The 22,098-nt window shown below is 36.9% G+C and overlaps 1 protein-coding gene across 6 annotated transcripts; it reads left to right on the forward strand.

Annotated features, from left to right (window-relative positions):
* Positions 1–99: 99 nt before the first annotated feature.
* Positions 100–17,467, forward strand: gba3 (glucosidase, beta, acid 3). Of its 6 annotated transcripts, XR_013794959.1 has the most exons (8): positions 107–319; positions 758–982; positions 1,725–2,533; positions 2,663–2,786; positions 4,457–4,606; positions 10,592–10,771; positions 10,835–10,937; positions 11,027–11,619. XR_013794959.1 is itself a non-coding variant. In XM_079589484.1 (6 exons), the coding sequence occupies exons 1-6, from the start codon at positions 244–246 to the stop codon at positions 10,603–10,605; spliced, it is 1,398 nt and encodes a 465-aa protein (XP_079445610.1). In that variant the 5' UTR covers positions 107–243; the 3' UTR covers positions 10,606–11,619. The 6 variants fall into 6 exon arrangements, 3 of the variants coding, with proteins under 3 accessions (XP_079445609.1, XP_079445610.1, XP_079445611.1); XR_013794957.1 differs by lacking the exon at positions 11,027–11,619 and adding an exon at positions 17,333–17,467 and having other exon boundaries at positions 10,592–10,956; XR_013794958.1 differs by having other exon boundaries at positions 10,592–10,937.
* The last annotated feature ends 4,631 nt before the right edge of the window (positions 17,468–22,098 follow it).

Here is a 22,098-nt window from a genome sequence, read left to right on the forward strand (position 1 = left end):
AAAAACGTCAAAAATGTAAATAATGTAAAAAACGTCACTAATGTAAATATACATGTAAAAAAAAAGTACCTTGGGTGCATTTTACGGTCTCGTGACGGAGGTGCGCGATGACGTAACGTGCAGGGCGTGCACTGCTGACGTACACCGCTTGTACGTGCAGCCTGACTTGCATGTATTTTTGTTTTATTCCGTTTAATAGCGCAATAACTTTGCCTAGTTTCCTCTTCATCATTGTCTTAAAATATGTCTGCACTAGATGTCACCGTATTTCCAAAAGACTTTGCGTGGGGAGCTGCCACTGCTGCTTATCAAATAGAAGGTACATTTTAGTGTTAATTTACTGTAGTAGCCTAAACGGCGCGGTGGTTGTGGACTTTGTTATCTGATTCAACTCTCTTGCAGATTCAGCATTTCAAGATGCATGTAATAGCAGCAATTTGCAATTATTTCGAATAAATAGTTGTTAAGTTACTCTGTTACAAAATACTACAAGGGTTTTAACGTAGCATCATTATTGTCATGTTTTTTTTAAACAAATACCATTGTGGTAATTACATGGTCTTCATTATAGTACAATGCAAATACCATGGTAAGCTGATATCGCTAGATTATAACACCCCAGTAGCTACTTTTTGTTGAAGGCAGATGTGGATTGTTATTTTGTAGCAGTCAAACTTTGTTATTTGACAGTTGTACATGACAAAAGAATGATGAAATTATATAAACTTTCCTTTCAATTCCTTAAATTATCTTGCAGGAGGCTGGAATATGGATGGTAGAGGCCCCAGCGTATGGGACACATTCTGTCACGTCAAAGGACGGGTGTTTGAAGACCATAATGGAGATGTAGCCTGTAACAGCTATCAGCTCTGGAAAGAGGACCTGAAATGTATCCAACAGCTTGGTCTCACCCATTACCGTCTGTCCATATCCTGGTCACGGCTCCTTCCCGATGGAACCACAAATCATGTCAATCCAAAAGGTTCTCATGGCAAAATTACCCTTTTTGTGAAGTTCATAAGAATCAAATCAAAAAATTAAATCCCTTGTTCTTTCTCAGTGCTTAACAGATTTACAAACACTGCAAATAATACTTTGAAATAATAACTTCTCACTAAAAAACACAAAAAGTACAATTAGATATTTATCTAAATAGCATTCATTTTCACCTGTAGGAACGGGAAAATATGAAAAACAAAGTTCTAGCATTCTTAATCCATGAACAAGTTTGAGTAAACAAAGCCACAACTTTTGTTTTCTTTGATTTTATTTCAGCTTCAAATAATTGTTTACACATTTGTTTAAAGTAATTTTTTAGGGAATATTGCAGTGTTAATTAAAAATTCACTTTTAAAAAATTCAAGTGCCATCATAATATTTAATCAAAACCATGTTTAATCAAAAACCTCTCAACAACATCTCTTTTCTGATGATGTGTCACTCACATGAGATCATAACAATTAATAACAATGGTCCAATCAATTTCTAATGGACAAAATCAAGTCCTGCCCTAATTTTGCCTAGCTCGTGAACCCGTTGCACTCGGATATACGTTAGTGAGGAAAATGTCTGTTTTGTGCCGACTCAAAATGAGTTAAACGATTGACACGGCAATGTAAAAAAAAGTGTGCAAGTTTAATTTTGGCCCACTTGTTACCCAAATCATTATACTTCCTGAAATTGCTTACCTGCGTTTTTGACCTTTTTTTTCCCGTAACCCTCAGGTGTGGCGTATTATAATGAAGTGATCGACGACTTGATTGCTTGTGATGTGACGCCCATGATCACATTGTACCACATGGACTTACCTCAGGCCTTACAGGATCTTGGCGGATGGAACTCGGGAGATATTGCAGACATCTTTGAAAGTTATGCCAGGTTTTGCTTTAAGACCTTCGGTGACCGAGTGAAGCTCTGGATCACACTGAACGAGCCCTATGTTTGTGCCAAGCTGGGTCATGAGGATGGCACCTTTGCCCCTGGGATCAAAGATCCAGGAATATCAGTCTACTTGACGGGACATAACATGCTACGTGCCCACACCAAAGCCTGGCATACTTATAATGCTCATTTCAGGCCTTTACAAGGAGGGCAAGTGTCTCTTGCCCTGAACAGTGACTGGGCAGAGCCATTGAACCCAGACTGTCCTAAAGATGCTGAAGCCACTGAGCGCTACAAGGACTTCACTCTGGGCTGGTTTGCCTGTCCTGTGTTCTGCACAGGAGATTACCCAGAGTCCATGAGATTCAGGATTGAGAATAGGAACTTGGATCTGGGATACAAGCAGGGCTCTCGGCTACCACACTTCTCAAAGGAAGAGCCCACTCCTTTGGGCACAGCGGACTTCTTTGCACTAAACTATTACACCTCTCGGAAAGTCAAAGATCTAAGTAGTGCTGGTAAGAACAACGAGCTCAGTTTTGTGGGGGATCAGGGGGCAGAGGGGGTTGTTGACCCGTCATGGCCCATTAGTGGGGTTCACTGGTTGGCTGTTGTTCCCGATGGATTGCGGAAATTGCTGAAATGTATAAAGGTACCTTCATTTATTTTTGCACAATTCTCTATAACTTTTCTTTATTTTAAATTAAAATGGGAGTATATTATACAGTGTTTCATATATTGTCTTGTTAACAAAATAATTTACAATCCTTGTTTTTTTTAGGACACATATTCCAGTCTGCCCATCTATATCACTGAAAATGGCTTTTCTCAGATGGGGCCGGTTCAGATAGAAGATGCCGACCGCTCACAGTTTTATCAGGACACTCTGCAGGAAGTTGGCAAAGGTACTGTCATAATAACACTGCGCAATGTACAATAAAATAGCTCAAGATACAAAGTTCATTTTATACAGTTAATTTTATACAGACTAGTAATGCCCTTGTGAAAAAGTGTGCTTCCATGCGCAGTTTGTATTGTTCTTCAACAAAAATAAATTAGTTTTTCCTTACAAAAACTTACTTGCGGATATTTTAATTTGAATGAAATAAAAGGTTATTTAAGTGTACCGGTACTTAAAAGAGAGTACACGTTCATGACTTTCATAACACACTTAAGTTCACTTTATAAAAGTACAAATGAAAATTAAATGAAAAGTTTTACTTTAAAAGTGCTTGTTAAACTCTTTTTTTTTTTTGATGTGTTGACTTACTATAACACACAATTTTTTTTGCAATGTACTAGATTATTATTTGATGTGTAGTGTGTTGTTCAATATTACATTCATTACATTTTATATTTTAAACGTACTAAATTGCAAATTTAGCCTATGTTTTTATTTAAATACAAGACATGAATTTCAAGAGAAATTACATTAAAGTAAATTTTAGTTTACCATAAATGCTTCTGAGTACATGCGGCAATACCATATTTCAAAGACGTAATTATGAGGTTACAAAGATACAAAGATGAACTTGTGGGTCAAAAAGCACCCTAGTTGAACTAATTGTATACATGTATACTATAATACATTTTCATTTAATTGTAATTAAGTGTCAAAACATTACATTCAGGTTGCACTTAAAGGATTAGTTCACTTTCAAAAAAATGTTTGCTGATAATTTACTCACCCTGATGTCATCCAAGATCATCTTTCTTCAGTCGAAAAGAAGTTTAGGTTTTTGAGGAAAACATTCCAGGCTTTTTCTACACAGAATGGACTTCAATGGCAACCATCTATCCCAATGTTCAAAAGAAGGTTCAAATGTCCGTCTCAATGCAGCTTCAAAGTCTCTGCACGATCCCAGTCGAGAAATAAGGGCCTTATCTAGCGTATATTGTTGCCATAATAAGTACTCTTTTTATAAGTATGCTTAAAGGGATAGTTCACCCTAAAATTTAAATTATACCATGATTTACTCGCCCTTTAAGCCGCCCAAGGTGTATATGACTTTCTTCTTTCAGACTAACACAATCGAAGTTATATTTAAAAAATATCCTGGCTCTTCCAAGCTTTATAATGGCAGTGAATGTGTGGTGAGATTTTGAAGCCCCAAATATGCATCCATCCATCATAAAAAATAATCTATAGGGGGTTAATAAAGCCTTCTGAAGCGAAGCGATTGTTTTTTTGTAAGAAAAATATCCTTATTTAAAACTTTATTAGCTATAATAACTAGCTCCCGGCAGACAGCTGTACGCAGCGATTTGCAGCGAAAGAGTGACCTCTGACCTGACGCATGACATATTGTGCAGAGGATAGAGCAAAACAAAACACCGGTCATGATCTAGAAGTCTAAAATGAGAAATTTTAAAGAGAACATCTTTGTTTAAACCACGAGAGGAGTCTAATCTTACGATACTCCTGCATCCGACGTCGTGCATGCGTCAGGACCCTTGTGGTGCAAATCGACTTGCGCACTATGCTATGCTATTTATTATAGCTAATAACGTTTTAAATATTTTCAAATCATATATGCTATATTATTATAATATGGATGATGTGTTTGTTTTCCAGCTATCAGTCAAGATGGAGTGAATGTAAAGGCATATTTCGCCTGGTCACTGCTGGATAACTTCGAGTGGAATCATGGCTTCAATGTGCGCTTCGGCTTGTTTCATGTGGATTTCTCTACGCCTGAACTAAAACGCACCATATACCGCTCAGGTAGAGAGTACGCTGCCGTCATATCCAAACATCGCTCTCAGACCAAACCCAAGAGCGTTTAACAACATTACTGAGAAACGAAATCAACATTATATTACACATGAAGAAATGACATCAGGAAATGTCTAATGAAAATGCAGTACCGTAATTAATTTTTTTTGCAGCCTAAATAATGATGAGCCTAACTGGTTACACTGCGGTGTTGCTTGCTGTAAAATCAAGTGAGTCATTATCATTAAATCGAAGTTGGACTTAATTCCTTTAGCTGAGGGTTCTTGAACATTTAGTATGAAGCATGAGCAAGAAATTCAAGGTTTCAGTTCCAGTGTTTTGTTGATAAATGCTGCCTCTGTGTGGCCAAAAATGGTATTAAATGTGGAACAGCATTTTGTGCTGGTATATCGGCTGGAGTTGCTTTATGAGAGTTCTACAGGCATTACACTCTCCTAATGGTGTAACATGAGAATGTTCATGAGATATTAACATAACAGGTTGTAGTAATTTTACATGCAAACTGAAAGTGTCATTAACTGGATTGCACATGTAATTACCATTGGAAATGAGGGAATGCTGAATCTAACCGCAGCCCGAAACTCCCAAGGGAGTAAATGGCTGAAAAAAATTAGCGTTCTGAGCTAATTATTCACCCAGGAACAGCCATTATTGCATCCTATAAATGAAAAATATGAGATCACAATCGTATTTGATTGCATTGCTTGAATTATTATAATCGGAGCTCAAGTGAATTGAGCAACAATAGAAGCTATTTTTAATCCACATGTTCCAGTCAGGCTGGCAAATATATTTTTATACAGGTTTCTTGACTGTAAATTAGTGTATTTAATTGTAACATTCAATCACCTCCACTGATGGTCAATTATACAGATGTCAAATTAATGGAGGCACATTTTTATTGGAACACGCTTATATTTTGACACGCTTATGAAATATTCAGCAACAAGGGAACTCATTAGATTAATATAAATTAACTGAATAATTTAACTGCTAATTAACTATTTCCAGTATGAAGTAGATTAAATTCGAAATCTAGAACTTGTCCTAAAACAGGGTTCCCACGATTAAAAACTGGAAATATCATTAAATATTTGTGAATTCCAGCCTTGGAAAAAGTCACGGTAATTAGCAAAACGATTTTTGGTTACGCTCAAATATTTCATTGGGTATAAAAATAGCGTTTTTTTTTGTGCATTCTCTATAGTTACTTGTAAAAATCCTTATTTATTAATCATGAACAACTAAATAATAAATGGAAATGCACTGGTCAAGAAGTGTGGGAACCCTGCTAGACAAGCGTCCTATAGATTTCAGCATCAGTGACAGTATGTGTTAAATGATACGGCTCCGGCGTTGGCGGGGAGTGAAAGACGGTCGAAACAGAAAGATGTAGAAAAAGAGATTCCCTGTGAGATAAAGGCAGTCTCAATGAATAAACCACAGAAGAAGAAGAAAAACAAAGCGTGTATGCGAGAGAATCCATATTAAAGTGCCTTACCTAATAAAGTCCGATGTTGAATTCAGCACTCCTGATGATGCAAGTGTTACATTTGGTCTTTTTGATATAATACATCTATAGGCCAGAAATCACACTATTATACAGCATCAAAAGTAACAATACACCAATAACTGATGTTTTATGTAATTACAATACTTGAATGAAGAACCTCGTGAGTGACTGAATGCTTTGATCGAATAATTATTTGTCAAATAAACATGACTTGAGGCCTTCCTCGAAATGACCAATTTCTACAATATAGAATTATTAATTTACAGTAATATAATTCTGAATCAACATGCACCAATGCCAATTTTTCTATATATTGTAATCATTATGTTAACAACTTGTAATAATTACTTTAATGAGCTCATTGTTTCTGCCATTGTTTCTATAATACAATGGCAAACTCATTGTTTCTATAATACATGATGTTAGCTGCGTGATTTGTATATGTACATTTCTGAAATACATAACTTGGACACAGTCACCTCTGATAACAGATCACTTTAAATTGTAATGCATTTTCTGTAAAGCTGCTCTGAAACAATATGTATTGTGAAAAGCGCTAATAAATGTGAATTTAATTGAATATATAATTATAATAAATAATAGAGCTGGTTTAGTGGTATTTCATGATTAATCTGAAATGATAACAGTGAACATACATGTAAATGTTTTTATATTACATATTCTAAAACCCACTTGTTTATTTCTGCCTTTCATTTTCAAACTCCCGATTTTAAATCAAAATGAGATCCTATGGAGGTAATATTTAACATCTTCGGGTCAGTAGGCATTCACAAAGATAAAAATATATGTTCAATGTAAAAGATAGTTGTATAGGAGATGGTAATAAAAGTAAACTCTCCCATACCATCGTGACATTCAATTGACTGACTACAGCCTATTTGGACTGAAGTGAATGGGAACACTAATGGCACAATTACAAGGGATTCGCCGTTTCTGCTGGCATGAGGACTGTACTTTCAGCAGCCAGTTCAGTGTGGCATGTACATTTTCAGTTCCATTTAGTCCTGAATAATAGGCACTCAGTGTGAACTGTCATCATCTGAGTGGCTGAAAAAGGCCTCCCTTGGGCCCCAATAATGACAGGATTATATTCTCAATTGATACTGCAAAGTCTTTGTTTGTATAAGATCTCTAAAAAAAAATCCCCTATAAGCTTTAAACCAAGAAGCTGCAAAGATTATTGCACCAAGTACATTGCTATTTTTACTGAAATAATCATTGGAAACGAATGTCCTCATTTCTGTTCTGCCATATTCTCTTATTCAACCACTTTTGAAGTGAGAAAAAAATCTTTAACAGTTTACGCGAGTTACATGATCAGGTTATTTTTTTCAAGTCACTAGTAATGTAACGCATTAGCTACTTTTAAATTTACAACGAAATATCCGAGTTTACTCTTTCAAATGAATAACGGAAGTTTCTTTGTTTTAAACTGAAACCATGTTGAGAGAAATCAGGAGTGTGCAAAGGCTTTGTGTGAACATGATGGTTATTGTAGTTAAATGTGAGCTTGCGTTTATACTCATCTCACTTGCAGAAAAACAGATTCAGTATCCCTCAAAATGAACCAAACAGTGAAATGCAATAATTAAGCATGTTAAATAAAACAAAGACTGTATGTATTTATTCTCACTTTATTAAAGGATTAGTTCACCAGACAAAAAAATTCCTGATAATTTACTCACCCCAATGCCATCTAAGATGTTCATGTCTGTCTTTCTTCAGTGGAAAAGAAATTAAGTTTTTTGAGGAACATTTTTCAGGATTTTTCTCCACACAATGGACTTCAACCGCAACCAAATTGTTGAAGTCCAAATCAATGCAGTTTCAAAGGGCTTTGAAGTGCTTCAAACAGCTCTGCACGATTCGAGTTGAGGAATAGGGGCATATCTATAGCGAAACGATCGGTTATTTTCTCAAAAAAATAAAAAATATACTTTTTAACCACAAATGCCCATTTTGTACCATCTCTGAGATGCGCTACGTATTACGTCATCACGTTGGAAAGGTCACGAAAAATCAATAAATGAATAATAATAATAAATTAAAACAAAGATGTCAGATGATTTTCAAGTTGGAGGAGAAAATTAGATGAATTTTTCGAGTGCACAGACAAATAACTTAGACAGATGACGTGAACTGTGACCTTTCCAACGTGATTACGTAATGCCTGGCGCGTCGCAGACCAGCACAAGACGAACAATTGTGGTTAAAAAGTTTTTTTTTTTTTTTTTGAGAAAATGACAGATCGTTTCGCTAGATAAGACCCTATTCCTCAGCTGGGATCGTGGAGAGCCCTTTGAACCTGTATTGATTTGGACTTCAACAATTTGGTTGCGGCAGAGAATGTCTAATAAGGGGAGAAGGTTCACTCTCGCTACACTTCCGGCTTCTGACTGGTTGCAGTTCCACTCTGATTCCACATGAGGCCGCTCACAGGACGAGTGCAGAATGAATGGAGGTCTATGGAGCTATACCCCTCAAAATTCACTTTTTTCAGGATATCATTTTTTGTCTAGTAATTTGAATGTTGTATTCGAAAGGAGATGCAAAGAAATTGCACATTGCTGGGTGTTAGATTTTTTAGAGTCACTTATTTGCTTTAAAAAGTCTTTCAAAATGTCAATGACGTCATACACATCGTGCGACCAGAGATACTGCTTTACGGCAATCCTTCAGTCACTTTGGTGCTTTCACGCTCTGCACTTTATTTTCTTTCGAGGCATCGCCAGCACAGCGGACACAGGTAAACACACGTGCTAGAAGAGTTTCTGCTAGAAGACATTCTGTTCCCGCTTCGGATGCCATGATGCCATCAAGCGGTATCTCTGGTCGTAACCAGTCCTTCACTGACCAATCAGCGTTCATTAGCAGAATGCTAGCGTGTTATGAGCAACAACAACTCAACCTGTAAGAAATCGAAAGAACATAAGTACTCGTTCATTCAACTTTCGACCTATAACCCATGTTGAACTTGCCAAAGCTACAATCAAATCTGAGATTTCTCAATGGCAATCGGGTGAAAGAGACAAATTTAGCCGTCTAGCCCCATAGACTCCCATTCATTTTGCACTCGGGCGATCGCCCCCAGTGGAACTCTGGTGAAACTACAACCAAAAATTTGGTACAATAGGACTTAATAGGGAGTGGGCAGGCTCTCCATAGACGGGCTCTGGTTGCGGTTGAAGTCCATTGTGTGGAGAAAAATCCTGAAATGTTTTCCTCAAAAAACTTAATTTATTTTCCACTGAAGAAAGAAGGACATGAACATCTTGGATGGCATTGGGGTGAGTAAATTATCAGGGAATTTTCATTTTGAGGTGAACATCCTTTAACCAATGTCTTTGCTGCTGACCTTTAATGATCCATTCAACCATACTAATAAGCAAAAATTACTTAAGAGAAACATCACATCTGTTTAATATTTTATTTACTGAGGTTAGAGTGTTGGACTTTCTTGCGTTCTATTCTTCTGTGATTCAGAATGGCAGCACAACTGAAAGGTTTGTCCTTCAGCCTGAGGCTTATTCATTTCACTTTTAGTGTGAAAGAACCTTTGTTTGCCAAAAATATAACCTTTTTTCTTTTTTTTTCCATTATTTAATTAAGCAAGCTCAGCCCAGTTGAGAAAAAGTAACTCAAAAAGTAACTTTGCTTTCCAAAAAATTTAATCAAGTAATGCAATTAGTTACATTTTTAAGGAGTAATGTAATATTGTAACAATTACTCTTAAAACTAATCAAGCAAACCACAATCAAAACAAACTACAAGCTATAAATCAAATTTTATAATAATGAATCAGACTTTGCAATGCTACAGAAAGCATGTATATGTCAGGATGAAGCAATTCACTACAATGAATCAACTTCCCTGTGCTAAGTTTGAGAGAGAACCATTTAGGTTTGCATGTTTAATTCTCTTAGCTAAGACATTAAAACTGTTTGGTCGCGCTACACTGCTACTCATTTGATCAATAGTTACTAGAGAAACACTATGTCACTCTATGCTCTCCGGTATTGACAAATATATCTTAGCATCGCAGTTGTTTACTTCTCAAACCTGAATCTTGTCACTGAACAAGGTCAATTTCTTACACTTGCGTATTTTTGTCTTGTTTTCCGGTACAAATATCTAAACAGAAGTAATTTACTTGAGATATTAAGTCTTATTTCTGATAAATGTATCAAAATCATGTGCTTCAATTGAGAAAAATTAACGGGGTAAGAAAAATTAACTTGGTTTCTTTTTTTAATTATGTTTATTGCTTGATTTAAGAACTGGAAAACAAGCCAAAAATAAGAAATAGATTTTTGCAGTATACTCACACTTTACAGCCTTAATGAATATACGATGCTTTTCCATGCCGTCACAGATGATGTGAAATACTTGAACAGACTGACTACTCTGTTCCCCATAACTCTGAGTCTATTGGCATGCAGGACCGTACAGGTAAGCGACAGTCATCCATACGGCTGACACATGGAGCTATCAGCTGAGACAGTGACTGATGGCTGTAAGTGGGGCACTGGGAGTGATGCCATGCCGGAAGAGGTTGTCCTGCAGCCAGGAGATGGATACCACCCTGGTTTGGGAGCTGTGGTGGATGGACGAGTGGAGGGGTAAGACTGTGTGGCTAAACCTTGAGAATAGATAGCCTGTGAATTACAGCCTCTCATCTTCAGATGTGATGGAGCGGTGACGGGGAAAGTGGAAAATGCCCAGCGGAGTGTGTACCAGCTGCTGCTGTTTGGAAGTTTGGCAAGGACGGAGCGTGGCGTCTGACAGGTGATGGACTATCTGATCAGTGAGTTTTTGTAAAATACCTTCATATACCTTCCAAATGAATCACAGTGTCTCTTCTCTTTATTCCGTAGAGTTACCTTGAAATCAAAATGGACGTTTCTTATTTTTAATGGAATATTGCAGTATTTATTATAAATGATTTATCTGTGCACATCATTATTTTTTAATTCATGTGCCCTCATAATCTCTTCTCTGATGACATGTTTACTGGCGTGAGGGCGGGACGACCTGTCACTCACATGAGATCGACCAATAGCAAACAACAACCATCCAATCAATTCCTCATGGACAAAATAAAGTCCCGTCCTATATTTTTTTTCTGATTGAGACCCGGTTTCTCTCTGACATAGAAGGGGCCAAAAGTGATATCCGGCCTAGGAAAATTTACATCTTCACCCTTTATTCAAATATTATTAAAAATTTATTAAATATTTTGTAAGCATATCGGCTTGGAGTCATTTGTTTTATTTGTGAAACGCAATGAAACATACCAAATCTTGCGGACATAATTTTTTGCCAGGCTGTCAAACAAAGAAATTATGAACACATGCCAAAACAAGAGAGAAATATTTTTGCATAGTAAAATAAAACCTGTTGCTGTAGTTTGCCATTTATTTCAAATCATTTAAAAATAATACCTTAACAAAGTTTAGTGTTTTGTCCTTCCGTCATATATATATATATATATATATATATATATATATATATATATATATATACACATTAAACATGACAGATATATATATATATATATATATATATATATATATATATATATATATATATATATATATATTCCTAATATTTTGATGATTTAATCTAAACTTCAATACAAATCTAAACATCAAATGCTTGAATCCGACTATTGTTTCGATCAGATAAAATAAAATAAAAACCCTTGCCCACATCAACAGAACTTCCAGATTTTGTAAAATGTATTTTTATTTTGATGAAATTTAGTGCATGTAAACATATTGAGGTCTTAGTAAAGTAAAGATCTGAGACCATTTTCCAGAAGGTACTCAAAAGCAAATGTGTCGTTTCTCTTTCAATTATCCCTTTTTACAGCCTTGACACTTTGATCAATGTGGCAGGGTCATCTCTGTTCATGATTAGGAATCCTTGTTCCAAGATAATTTTGAAAAATGACCATGTACTAACAACAGTCTGAAAGAACAATGATGAATTTCTGTTCATCTCTCAGTAAGTCTAATACTAAGCTCAGGATCATGTACAACAGGCATGTTCTGCATGATCCTGGATGTAAAATATGTCAATAGTGAAATGGGCCCAAACCATTTCACTAAATTTAGTTGGAGACACACATTTCAAATTAGTAGCAATATTATTGGTTGCCTCTGTTTTTTGTTTTGGTTACCTTTCTACTCTGCTATCTCAAAATGATGACACAAAATGTGCCTTTTACATATTGGAAAGGTCATTGTAAGGTTAATCTTCAAGTTTAAACACTCTGTCCCTCAAGGTCCACTGAGTTTAGTTGCATCCCTGATCAAACTGACCTTTCTGTAACTTTCTAGTGTATTGTATTGAATACATTGAAACCCATGTATTGATGTACCATGTACAAATTAATAAATTGAATTCTGTCTTCTCAAGATAAATTACTCAACAAATAACGATTTGAATATTCTGAACTTGTCACCAGGGAAACATTTCAAACCAAAATTGCTGTTGTTTTATGTTTTCAATGTTATGGCCTCCTATCTTTAGCATTCAAGCATCAACAATATTATTTTGTATAAATTGTAGAAAAAAGGTAATTTATGGATATGCTTTTGTCAAGCATAAAAAACAACAAATGATATTAAATGAGAATAGAACTCTCTTATAAAGTCAATCAAAATGGGCAATTCTTGTTTATTTTTCCTCTATGGAATATTACAGTATTTATTAAAAATGATTTATCTGTGTACATTTAGTATTTTTTTTTTTTTTAAATTAATGAGATCCACCAATAGCAAACCATCCTATCAATTTCCCATGGACAAAATAAGTCCCGTCTTACATTTTTTCTTGTTCTAGAAGCCGTTTCACTTGGATTACATCTCAATAGGGAAGAAAAGACTATCACAACATGCGATATAAAAAAATCAGATGATGTCACTTCCTCTTCATGATTCACTATTGTTTTGAGCAAAATAAATGGTAATAATGAGACAAAATAAACGGATAAATTCTTCTATTTTGACTAAAGTATTTTGTATATATTATGATTGATCAACTATGAATTGAAAACCCAATTTACATTTAATTATGGCAAAGTTTTGTTATCTGGTTGGATATCCTACTGTACTGTGATGAGTCACCTCTGTAGGGGAGCAGGAGTGAGAAACACCCTCGAGACAATGTGCAATCAACATTCTGTCCTCGTCCTTCACATCCTCTTTTGCCTATTGCTTGCGGCTACCACTTTATAATCTAGGATTGCCAGCCAACTCAGTGTATCGCCATGTCCTACCCTTACGAAAAATAAGTTTATTCAAGTGTGCTATAAGTATACTTTTAAAAAAAACTAAAAATAAGTATACTTCAGTCTACTTTATGTACTTCTCAGAAATATACTTAAAATTGCACTACAATCGGAGTTCTTCCAAGCTTTATAATGGCAAGGAATTGCCTTTTCTGTTTTGAAGTCCATCAAAGTGCATCCATCCATGATAAAAGTGTTCCACACGGCTCTGGTGGCTTCTGAAGTGAAGCGATGCATTAATGTGATAAAAATAAAAATATCCATATCTAAAACTCCATTAAACTAAAAAATGTGCTACGAGTATTTGTCTTGTAAACTATCAGTCTACCTATAAGTTCACTTTTAGTATAGTTGCAGTACGAACGAAAAACTTAGTTGTAACAGGGTCCCCGCGGATCCTTAAAAAGTATTAAAAGGTCTTAAATTCGATATTTAAAATTTAAGGCCTTAAAAAGTCTTAAAGTCTTATTTTTACTTATGAAAAGTCTTATTTTTACCTATGAAAGGTCTTAAATTTTAGATGACACTTTGACGACGTATCTAAATGCTTTCCAAATGAAAACTATCTAATTAGCGTACGTATTATTTTTATTATTAATCTATCTTTGTGGATTTGCTTGTTCACGTGACAATTCGCGTCATTTACGGCAGCGTATTAGCCTGCGTCTGTCTCCTGCGCGCGAGAGAGGAGAGGATAAGAGAACGAGTAAATGTCAGTTCAATAGTAAGTTCATTCTTTGAGCTTAGAATTGTCTATGAACTATGATGATATTGTAATCATTGTTTAAACTACGTACGATGCACTGCGAGTTCGAGCTGACATCACGTTTGTCTCTCATGCTTGCTTTCACTGCGTGATGTGTCAGTGCAGTTATAGATATGTCCCCAAATGAGTTTTTGTCTTATTATATTTATATCATATTATGTTGTTATATTAGAATATCACGAGCAAGAGTGCCGTTTTCCTGTGCACAATTGCAAATGTGCTATTTATTTTATACAACAGTTAAACTAACAATAAAGTTAACATTGTGTGTTACTTTTTATAATGGCAATATTGTTTGTTTCCCCCTTTATTTCGCCGACGAGAATTTCATAATGAAACTGTAGTCCAACAGACAGCGATTCTTTTTTAAAAACTGAAATCCGCGTTTTGAACGAATCATTTGATTCAATGAATGAATCGGCCGTTTGAACAAATCGGTTGAATAAAACTCCAACAACTCGCTTATTAAGACAGTGACTTACTGCCACCTACTGGCGGGTTTAGTTGCATATTTAAAGTACCCTTTAATTAAAATGTTAAAATTATAAATAATTTCATATTTAAATATTGAATAGCTTTATTTATGCAATTGCAAATTAAGTGTAAATATAGTAATGACAGTTCGGATGCCGCTTCTGTGTCACCTCTGCACGGATGTTTTTTTATTTAATTATTTAATTTGACAGTGGTACGGTCTTATTCTAATAGAATTTAATTTGAATGTTAGAATTTGACATAAAAGGTGATGCATACCTCTAAATACGTTTAGAAATAATTTCCATATTTAGGTGAAAATGCCCCTGGAAATCAATTTAAGGCGGCAAATATTGCCCCTTAATAATTTTTTTTATTTCAGTCACTACTGTGAACTGACCATTGCATAGATAGAATATGTTAAATATGAATATCTTTGCGAGTCTGCTGTCAACAACAGGCCTAAACCAGCCATGGTACCAGTACAAAATCAGTAAAATATCATCTAATTATTATCAACAAAACTTTGAAAATATCGAGATATATTTTTGTTAATATTGCAAACCCCTAATGTACGGTATTAATTTTGATTTCTTCAGATCTTAAAAAGGTCTTAAAAAGCCTTAAATTTGACTTTAAAAAATGTGCAGATACCCTGTGTAAACTAGTTGGGCAATTTGCACTTGGTATAAATAGGCGGTCCGTTTCTAAAAACGTATAACAATTTTATCTATTTTATAATTAGAATAAGACTACTTATATTAGCATTAACTCTTTACTAAATATGTTTCTCTAAAGGTAAGCAAACATACTATTGAGTAATGAGTACTATGCCATTAGGAAATAACCTCCCAAATCTGCTATAGCCAATAACAACAACTTAATATCAGGATGAGGATTACACATAAAAATAAAAATAAACTTAATTATTTAAAACTTTTGACTGCTATTGTAGATTAGAAGGGATCATGCATGCAGAATAGGATTTGATAATCAATTTACTTTATTGAAACAAATGCAAGCTCGCCACCAGAGCTGGATATTCTTGGACCCTCTGTGTTATCCTAATTATCTCGCTTCCATCCGAATCCCCAGGCCGAACCCCTCCACACCAGACATTGCTTTTAATATAATGAAAGGGCCACACTCTCAGGTATGCTGTGCAAATATTCAATCCATTTTTGACATATAAAAATGTGTGCGGAGGGAGACGGCTACAAAGAGGACGCTTTAAGGACAGTGATTGCAAATGGAGGGCAACCCCATTCGATTTTATGGGCCCCTGGAAAGCATCATGGATTTGCTGTGTCGCAAGCTGGAAAGAGCTAATAAGCATGTCGGCATCTGAGCGTTAGAATTATGAGGCTTGCAGAATGGGCTGATACATGCACTGTTATCGCGATCATTTGTTTTTCTTTGAATACCTTTATAGATAATTTGTAGGAATGTGCTTTTCATGCTCCATTTCCCAAGTACTGCAATTTTTCAAATTATTTGACAGATTTGATTTGGTTTAATGTGGAGTGCACAAAACATTTTAATACTCTACTTTAAATATTTTATTATTATTTTATCTGTAAAAATGTGACAGTAAGTTCCCATAGATACAATACAGAGAAAAACTGTATAGATCTAACCTCACATTTCAGAAAAAATACTGTTAAATGTCAAAAAATGTGATCGTCGAAAAAACAAATCGTTGTATAACACAGTGAAAAGCCTGAATACTGAATATTGTATAGTGAACATTCAGCGCTTGCAAACTCTAAAAATACAGAAATCCAACTACAAATGCCAAAAAGGAGGCATGCTTCAATACTCACAAAAATCAAGGTCAATGAGAGATTCATTCTGTCGCCGCATTTGCAGAAAGAGTGATTTGCATTTGTTTATCAAATGTGTTTAGGCCATTGAGAAATTGGTTCAGAGAATTGATGTTAGTGTCTTAGAAATTGAGAAAAACTATAGCAACACGGCCTTGCTCATTCAGCAGAAAATTACTTGGATTTACCGGTTTAAAATGTAATTGTTTTTTTGTAAGTTAAGTTTTAAATTGTAAAATTGTATAGGTTTTTCTGTAAATATGTTACAATTTTGTACTGTATTTTTACTGAATTATTCTGGCAACCACAGCTTACGTTTAAATTAAAGCATATATCTGTGTAGTTTCTAAAATACCCACTTTTCTCAGACCTGGAATTTCAACCTGGAGGAGGGTTCTATAGTAATTTTGCCAAATGAAGCAAAAGGCTCAGATATTGCACCGTTTTTTTAGAATGACTTATGAACATAATGATAAAATAACGCTGTTTCCCCCCCGTTTGCATTTTATCAAATTGAGCTTGTAAGGAAACGAGTCCAGCATCTGGTTTAGACTTCATGAATATCTGTTATCACATCCCACCTGTGTTAAATTGTCAGTAATTTAGAAAAAAAGGACACAGCTTGGAGGGTACACAGGGTCGTTCCGCCCCGCAGACACGGCCTGTCGAAAAGTAAGCAGCGGACAGCATTGATTGTCTCCTTATTACCACCGTGCCATTTTGCATAAGCAGCACAACGTGCTGATGGAAACAAGTGTGGCTTCAGGTGTGAAGCAGACATCCAGAAAATGAGTTACCCTCTCTCTCTCTCTCTTTCTCATAGCACATAAAGGCAGCTATCTAGTGAAAATGTCAGCCATGTCAAGGAGCCAGGAGCAGCCAGCGTGACCGAAGGCGGCCATTGAACGCTCTCGACCGGCTGACCTTGTGTCCACAGATGTACTCGCTAACATTTGCATCAAAGAACAGTTCTGCAAGAAATGTTTCAGAAATTAAAAGATAAAATAGACAAGAGTTGGGCAAGAAATTCTCTTCTCTCTTGAGCCTTTTAATACACACACACACACACACACACACACGCACGCACACACACGCACGTGCAACTATTATCCATAGGTGTAATAGTTTTTATACTGTAAAAACTGTATATTCTATCCCCTTACACTACCCAATCCCTATACCTACCCATCACAGGAAACTTTCTGCATTTTTAAATTTTTTATAAAACATTGTTTTTTTTAATGTTTTTTAAGCTATTTGAATTACGAGGACTCATGAAATGTCCTCATAAACCCTGTTTAAGTTGTAATACCAGTGTAACACGCATGTCATTATACAAATTTGAGTCCTCATAAATCACATAAACACACACACACATAGCTCTTTAATGATACGATATGATATGAGCAATTAAAAACCATAAAGTGTCAACTATGATACTTAGCAAAAAAACACACATGCAAACTTTTTTTTTTGTCTGAAGGTTCAATAAACTGTTCCATGAAAAAAAAATTTTTTTTTAACACCCTCATGTTTTTCCAAATCTGTATGACTTTCGTTCTTCTGCGGTTATTTTAAAGAATGTTGGTAACCAGTTTTGGTTGCCATTGACTTCCATTGACTGAAACATTTCTCCGAATAGGCCTACCTAATTTTATGTTTCGCAGAAAAAAGAAAGTCATCATAAGGGTCAGCCTGTTGCACGATGATGTACTGGATTAAATCCGATACGTAGCTAGTGGACATGATTTTTGCCCCTAAAGCAGTTCAGCGCAAACACCCTGCAGCCGATTCTAAAGATTTCATCACTGATAATTGCCTACACAACGCTACAACAACTACTAACCCAAAACCTTACTCTGCAAACTAACCTTAACTTCTTGATCACAGAATTCGAATGTTTGAATGAACTATCCCTTTAAAGGTGCAGTAAGTGATCTGGGAAATGCTAACATTATCCTGCTAGCATTGAAAGCATACGATCCCACAATAACACCAGTTCTGGCATCGCTACATTGGCTCCCGATCCATTTTAGAATACATTTTAAGATCTTATTGTTTGTTTTTAAATCACTAAATGGTTTGGCTCATCGCTACATCTTACACCCCTTCACGGTCACTTAGGTCTATTGATCAACTTCGGCTGGTCGCTCCAAAAACCAGGTTAAAAACCTGGGGTGACCGCGCTTTTACAGCTGCAGCCCCTAAACTATGGAATCATCCAAGGGGTCAAATTGGCCCCAACCCTCGAATCGTTTAAATCTCGTCTTAAAACTAGCTTGTATTCCCAGGCTTTTACCCCAGCATGAGAACTGTGTGATTGTATGTTGACACACACACACACACACACACACACACACACACACACACACACACACACACACACACACACACACACACACACACACACACACACACACACACACACACACACACACACACACAGCTGCTCTCATCAAAGCGTCACAAAAGACGGCGTTAAACTACATGTCTCAAAGCACAAAACATTACAATAATACAAACAACTTCGAGAGACTGCTGCTGATTCATTGCGGTGTTGATACTGTCGACATTGAAACGCATAATTCCGAGTCTGAGGACATGAACAGCTCCAGTTAGAACGTCACAGGTTTTTATCTCTTAATTATGATAGTTATGGCGTGAACGCATAAGCTTGATGTTTTGAAGGGACTATAAATGGAGGCTGCTGTTTGTTTGTGTTGCTCCGTTACCGACGTCTGTCTGTACGCGCTGATGACGTAATGTCTGTGCGAACAGGGTGTGCGAAGGTATGTAAAACACACGTTGACATGCAGGTAGGACATCTTATTATTTCATTCGGACCGAATATGATGATTGCATTTACATTTTATGGTCCTACGCCTTCCACAGACGATATATATTTATAAAAATACATCGAGACCGTTTAACATAGTGATTTCCATCAGGATGTGAGGAGACTTTCAACCAGTATAAGAAAAACTGTTTCTGCAGAGAATCATATTGCACCTTTAAGTGATCAGCGCTGCCTGCCTCTCATATAAGTCCCCTTTGCCAAAACAAGCAGGACTTCATTTCCATTTTTCTGCCTCATGTTTTTTCACCTCCTCCCTCAACCCCTTCACTCCTTTGAAAACTGATTACAAATGGTCAATTTGAAAATGGAGTCCAAAGTCCCCAAGGCCACTCACTTGTCAAACTGAAAAAGGCACAAGGACGAACGGGAGGCCGAGTTCCCGCCCGCCCGGAAACGGCGAGACGAGAGAACACATAACAAATTCCCCCGTGCGACGCGGCGCCTACGCCTGGCAAAAGAAGAGAGATGTGGGAGCGTGTGGGGGTGGGGGACTTGGATCTTCAACATCTCGCCCTCAGCATTTATATCACAAGTCTCCACAAAGCAGCGATGGATCATTCCAGTCACTTGGTGTTAGCGCTATGGAGAAAAGCCATGGGCTGTCAGCAAGCGCAGGCCTTTCATATTTTACCAGAGACAGCACCTCTCTCTCTCCATCTCACTCAAAGCTAATGCTCGCCTTTGAGGACAATATCTTCAAAATCTCTCTCTCTCTTTTCCTGCTGAGAGGCTATTTTTGAATATGTTGCTGCCCCAATCTGTAACCGATTGAGGAATCAAAGTTGGTCTGTCCTGCAGTACTGGATGTGGCAAGGTTCATTTTTCTGTCAACAATAATTTAGAAAGTCTTTGTTTTTGGCTGGGTTTATAACTGCTGATATGAGTTGTTAAAAGCCATACAGGGTTTATTTCTTAAAATCATTTCCAGTATTATAGATATTTAAACCCGTTCTCATGAGATTGACTTTACTGTTTTGGCGGTTGGGGGTTCCAGTGATCTTATTGATCTTATGATATTATTATTATATTGTAGTATTATATTAAAAATAATATGGATATTAACCCCTTAACTGTCACCGTCCCGCTTATTATTATTTACAGCCTTTTTTACATCACATTTCTTTAGTAATCATCATGAATTAGGTGTCATTTGAAAGCTTACGAACTCAAAATTCATACTACAAAAACATTTTGAAATCTTGACAAGGTCTGAGTCTCAAGGTCCCATATTTTGTGATAGAAGTGATATTTGGTCAGAAATGTATTAATTTGTTTAAAAAAAAATTAAATGGAATGTGGGTTACAGTATAACCGGTGGCTATTTTTGGTACAGTGCTTACACACAATCTCATAAGAACTTGGTTAGACATGTGGTTTTGATTATATACTAATTTTACAGTAAAAATGATTTTGTAAAATGTATATTTTAAATCTTCAATAAAAATCAGCTGACACTGGGAGAACTTTTATTTTAAAATAATAATAATAAAAATAACGTACTATAAAAGATTATAGGTGTGAAATTAATGTAATGTTTTTGGACACTGTTGCAAGTTAATTGCAATTAAGATAATATGTTTTGTCTTCTTCTTTCTTTGTCTTAGCGTGTATCCCATATTTGTATATGGTCCGCTTGTTCGCATGCTTTTCGCCATTTGGCTCGATCCAGGGCATCATCAGTGGTGATATTGACTGTGCACATGTCCTCCGCCAGACGATCGAGCCTGCTTCTTTGGCTGGCGACGCGGTCGTCGTCCAGGTGGTGATAGATGATAGGCCATTTTCACCACTGTCTCATCGCCACTTCTGATGACGTTGCCGTACCAGCGGAGTCGGGCTTCACACATCTTATAGACTATGGGTGCCACGCCCATGTGCCTTCGGACATCTTAATTCATGACGCGAGGGACCAGCGGAGCATCTTCATCTCCATAACGTGGAGGGCCTGCTCATGTTTGGTGGTGGCTGGTCAACACTCGGAACCGTACAACATGACTGGGCCTACAACGGTTTTATAAATCTTGCCTTTGAGTGGTATGGGCATTCGGCGATTGCAGAGAAAGCCTGTGACTTGTCGCCATTTGAGCCATGCCGCGTTGACTCGGGCGTCAGGGAGGGAGTCGCCGTCGCTCCGAATTAGAGAACCGAGATATTTGAATTTGGTGACTTTGTTTTAATGACTGCCCTCTAACTCTGATTGTCCCATCGGTCTGGGGTCCGCACTTCATGTACTCAGTCTTTTTGATGTTTAGGCGCAATCCGTGTGCGTCCAAAAGTTCATTCCAGTCTTGCACTTGACGTTCAAGGCCACGACGGGCTTCGTCAGATTGGAAGATGTCGTAGGCGAATAGAAGTGACCATGGCTGAGACGCCTAACCCCAGGCAAGGACTCCAGTGCCTCGGCATCCGAGTACCTTCCACGCCTCAGCGGGAATGTTGTCGGGTCCCGGGCCTTTCCTTTCTTCATCTTTTTGACGACAAGCTCGACCTCGGCAGGGCTGATCTGCGGTACCGGCCCGGGGATGGGGCGCTTGTGATCAGTGGATGCGTGAAATTCCTTGTTGCAAATTGAGTCAAAGTACTCTTTCCAGCGCTGCAAAATGGCGGGGGATCACGGAGGACTTGATGGTCAGCGTCTTCGATATTCATTACTTGACCGTTGTCCAGTGTCAAGCGATGGTGGGTTTTCGCGAGTTGTAGATTCGGTTGGCACCTTCAGGCATGTCGCGCTG

This window comes from Phoxinus phoxinus (assembly GCF_949152265.1).
Source record: "Phoxinus phoxinus genome assembly, chromosome: 2".
Lineage (NCBI taxonomy): Eukaryota > Metazoa > Chordata > Actinopteri > Cypriniformes > Leuciscidae > Phoxinus > Phoxinus phoxinus.

Bases quoted from the DNA above. Each gene is read 5' to 3' on its own strand.
- gba3 (XM_079589483.1), top strand. From the start codon at position 244: ATGTCTGCACTAGATGTCACCGTATTTCCAAAAGACTTTGCGTGGGGA. The intron at 320-757 runs GTACATTTTAGT...ATTATCTTGCAG, and splicing joins TGCTGCTTATCAAATAGAAG to GAGGCTGGAATATGGATGGT. The intron at 2,787-4,456 runs GTACTGTCATAA...TTTGTTTTCCAG, and splicing joins TCTGCAGGAAGTTGGCAAAG to CTATCAGTCAAGATGGAGTG.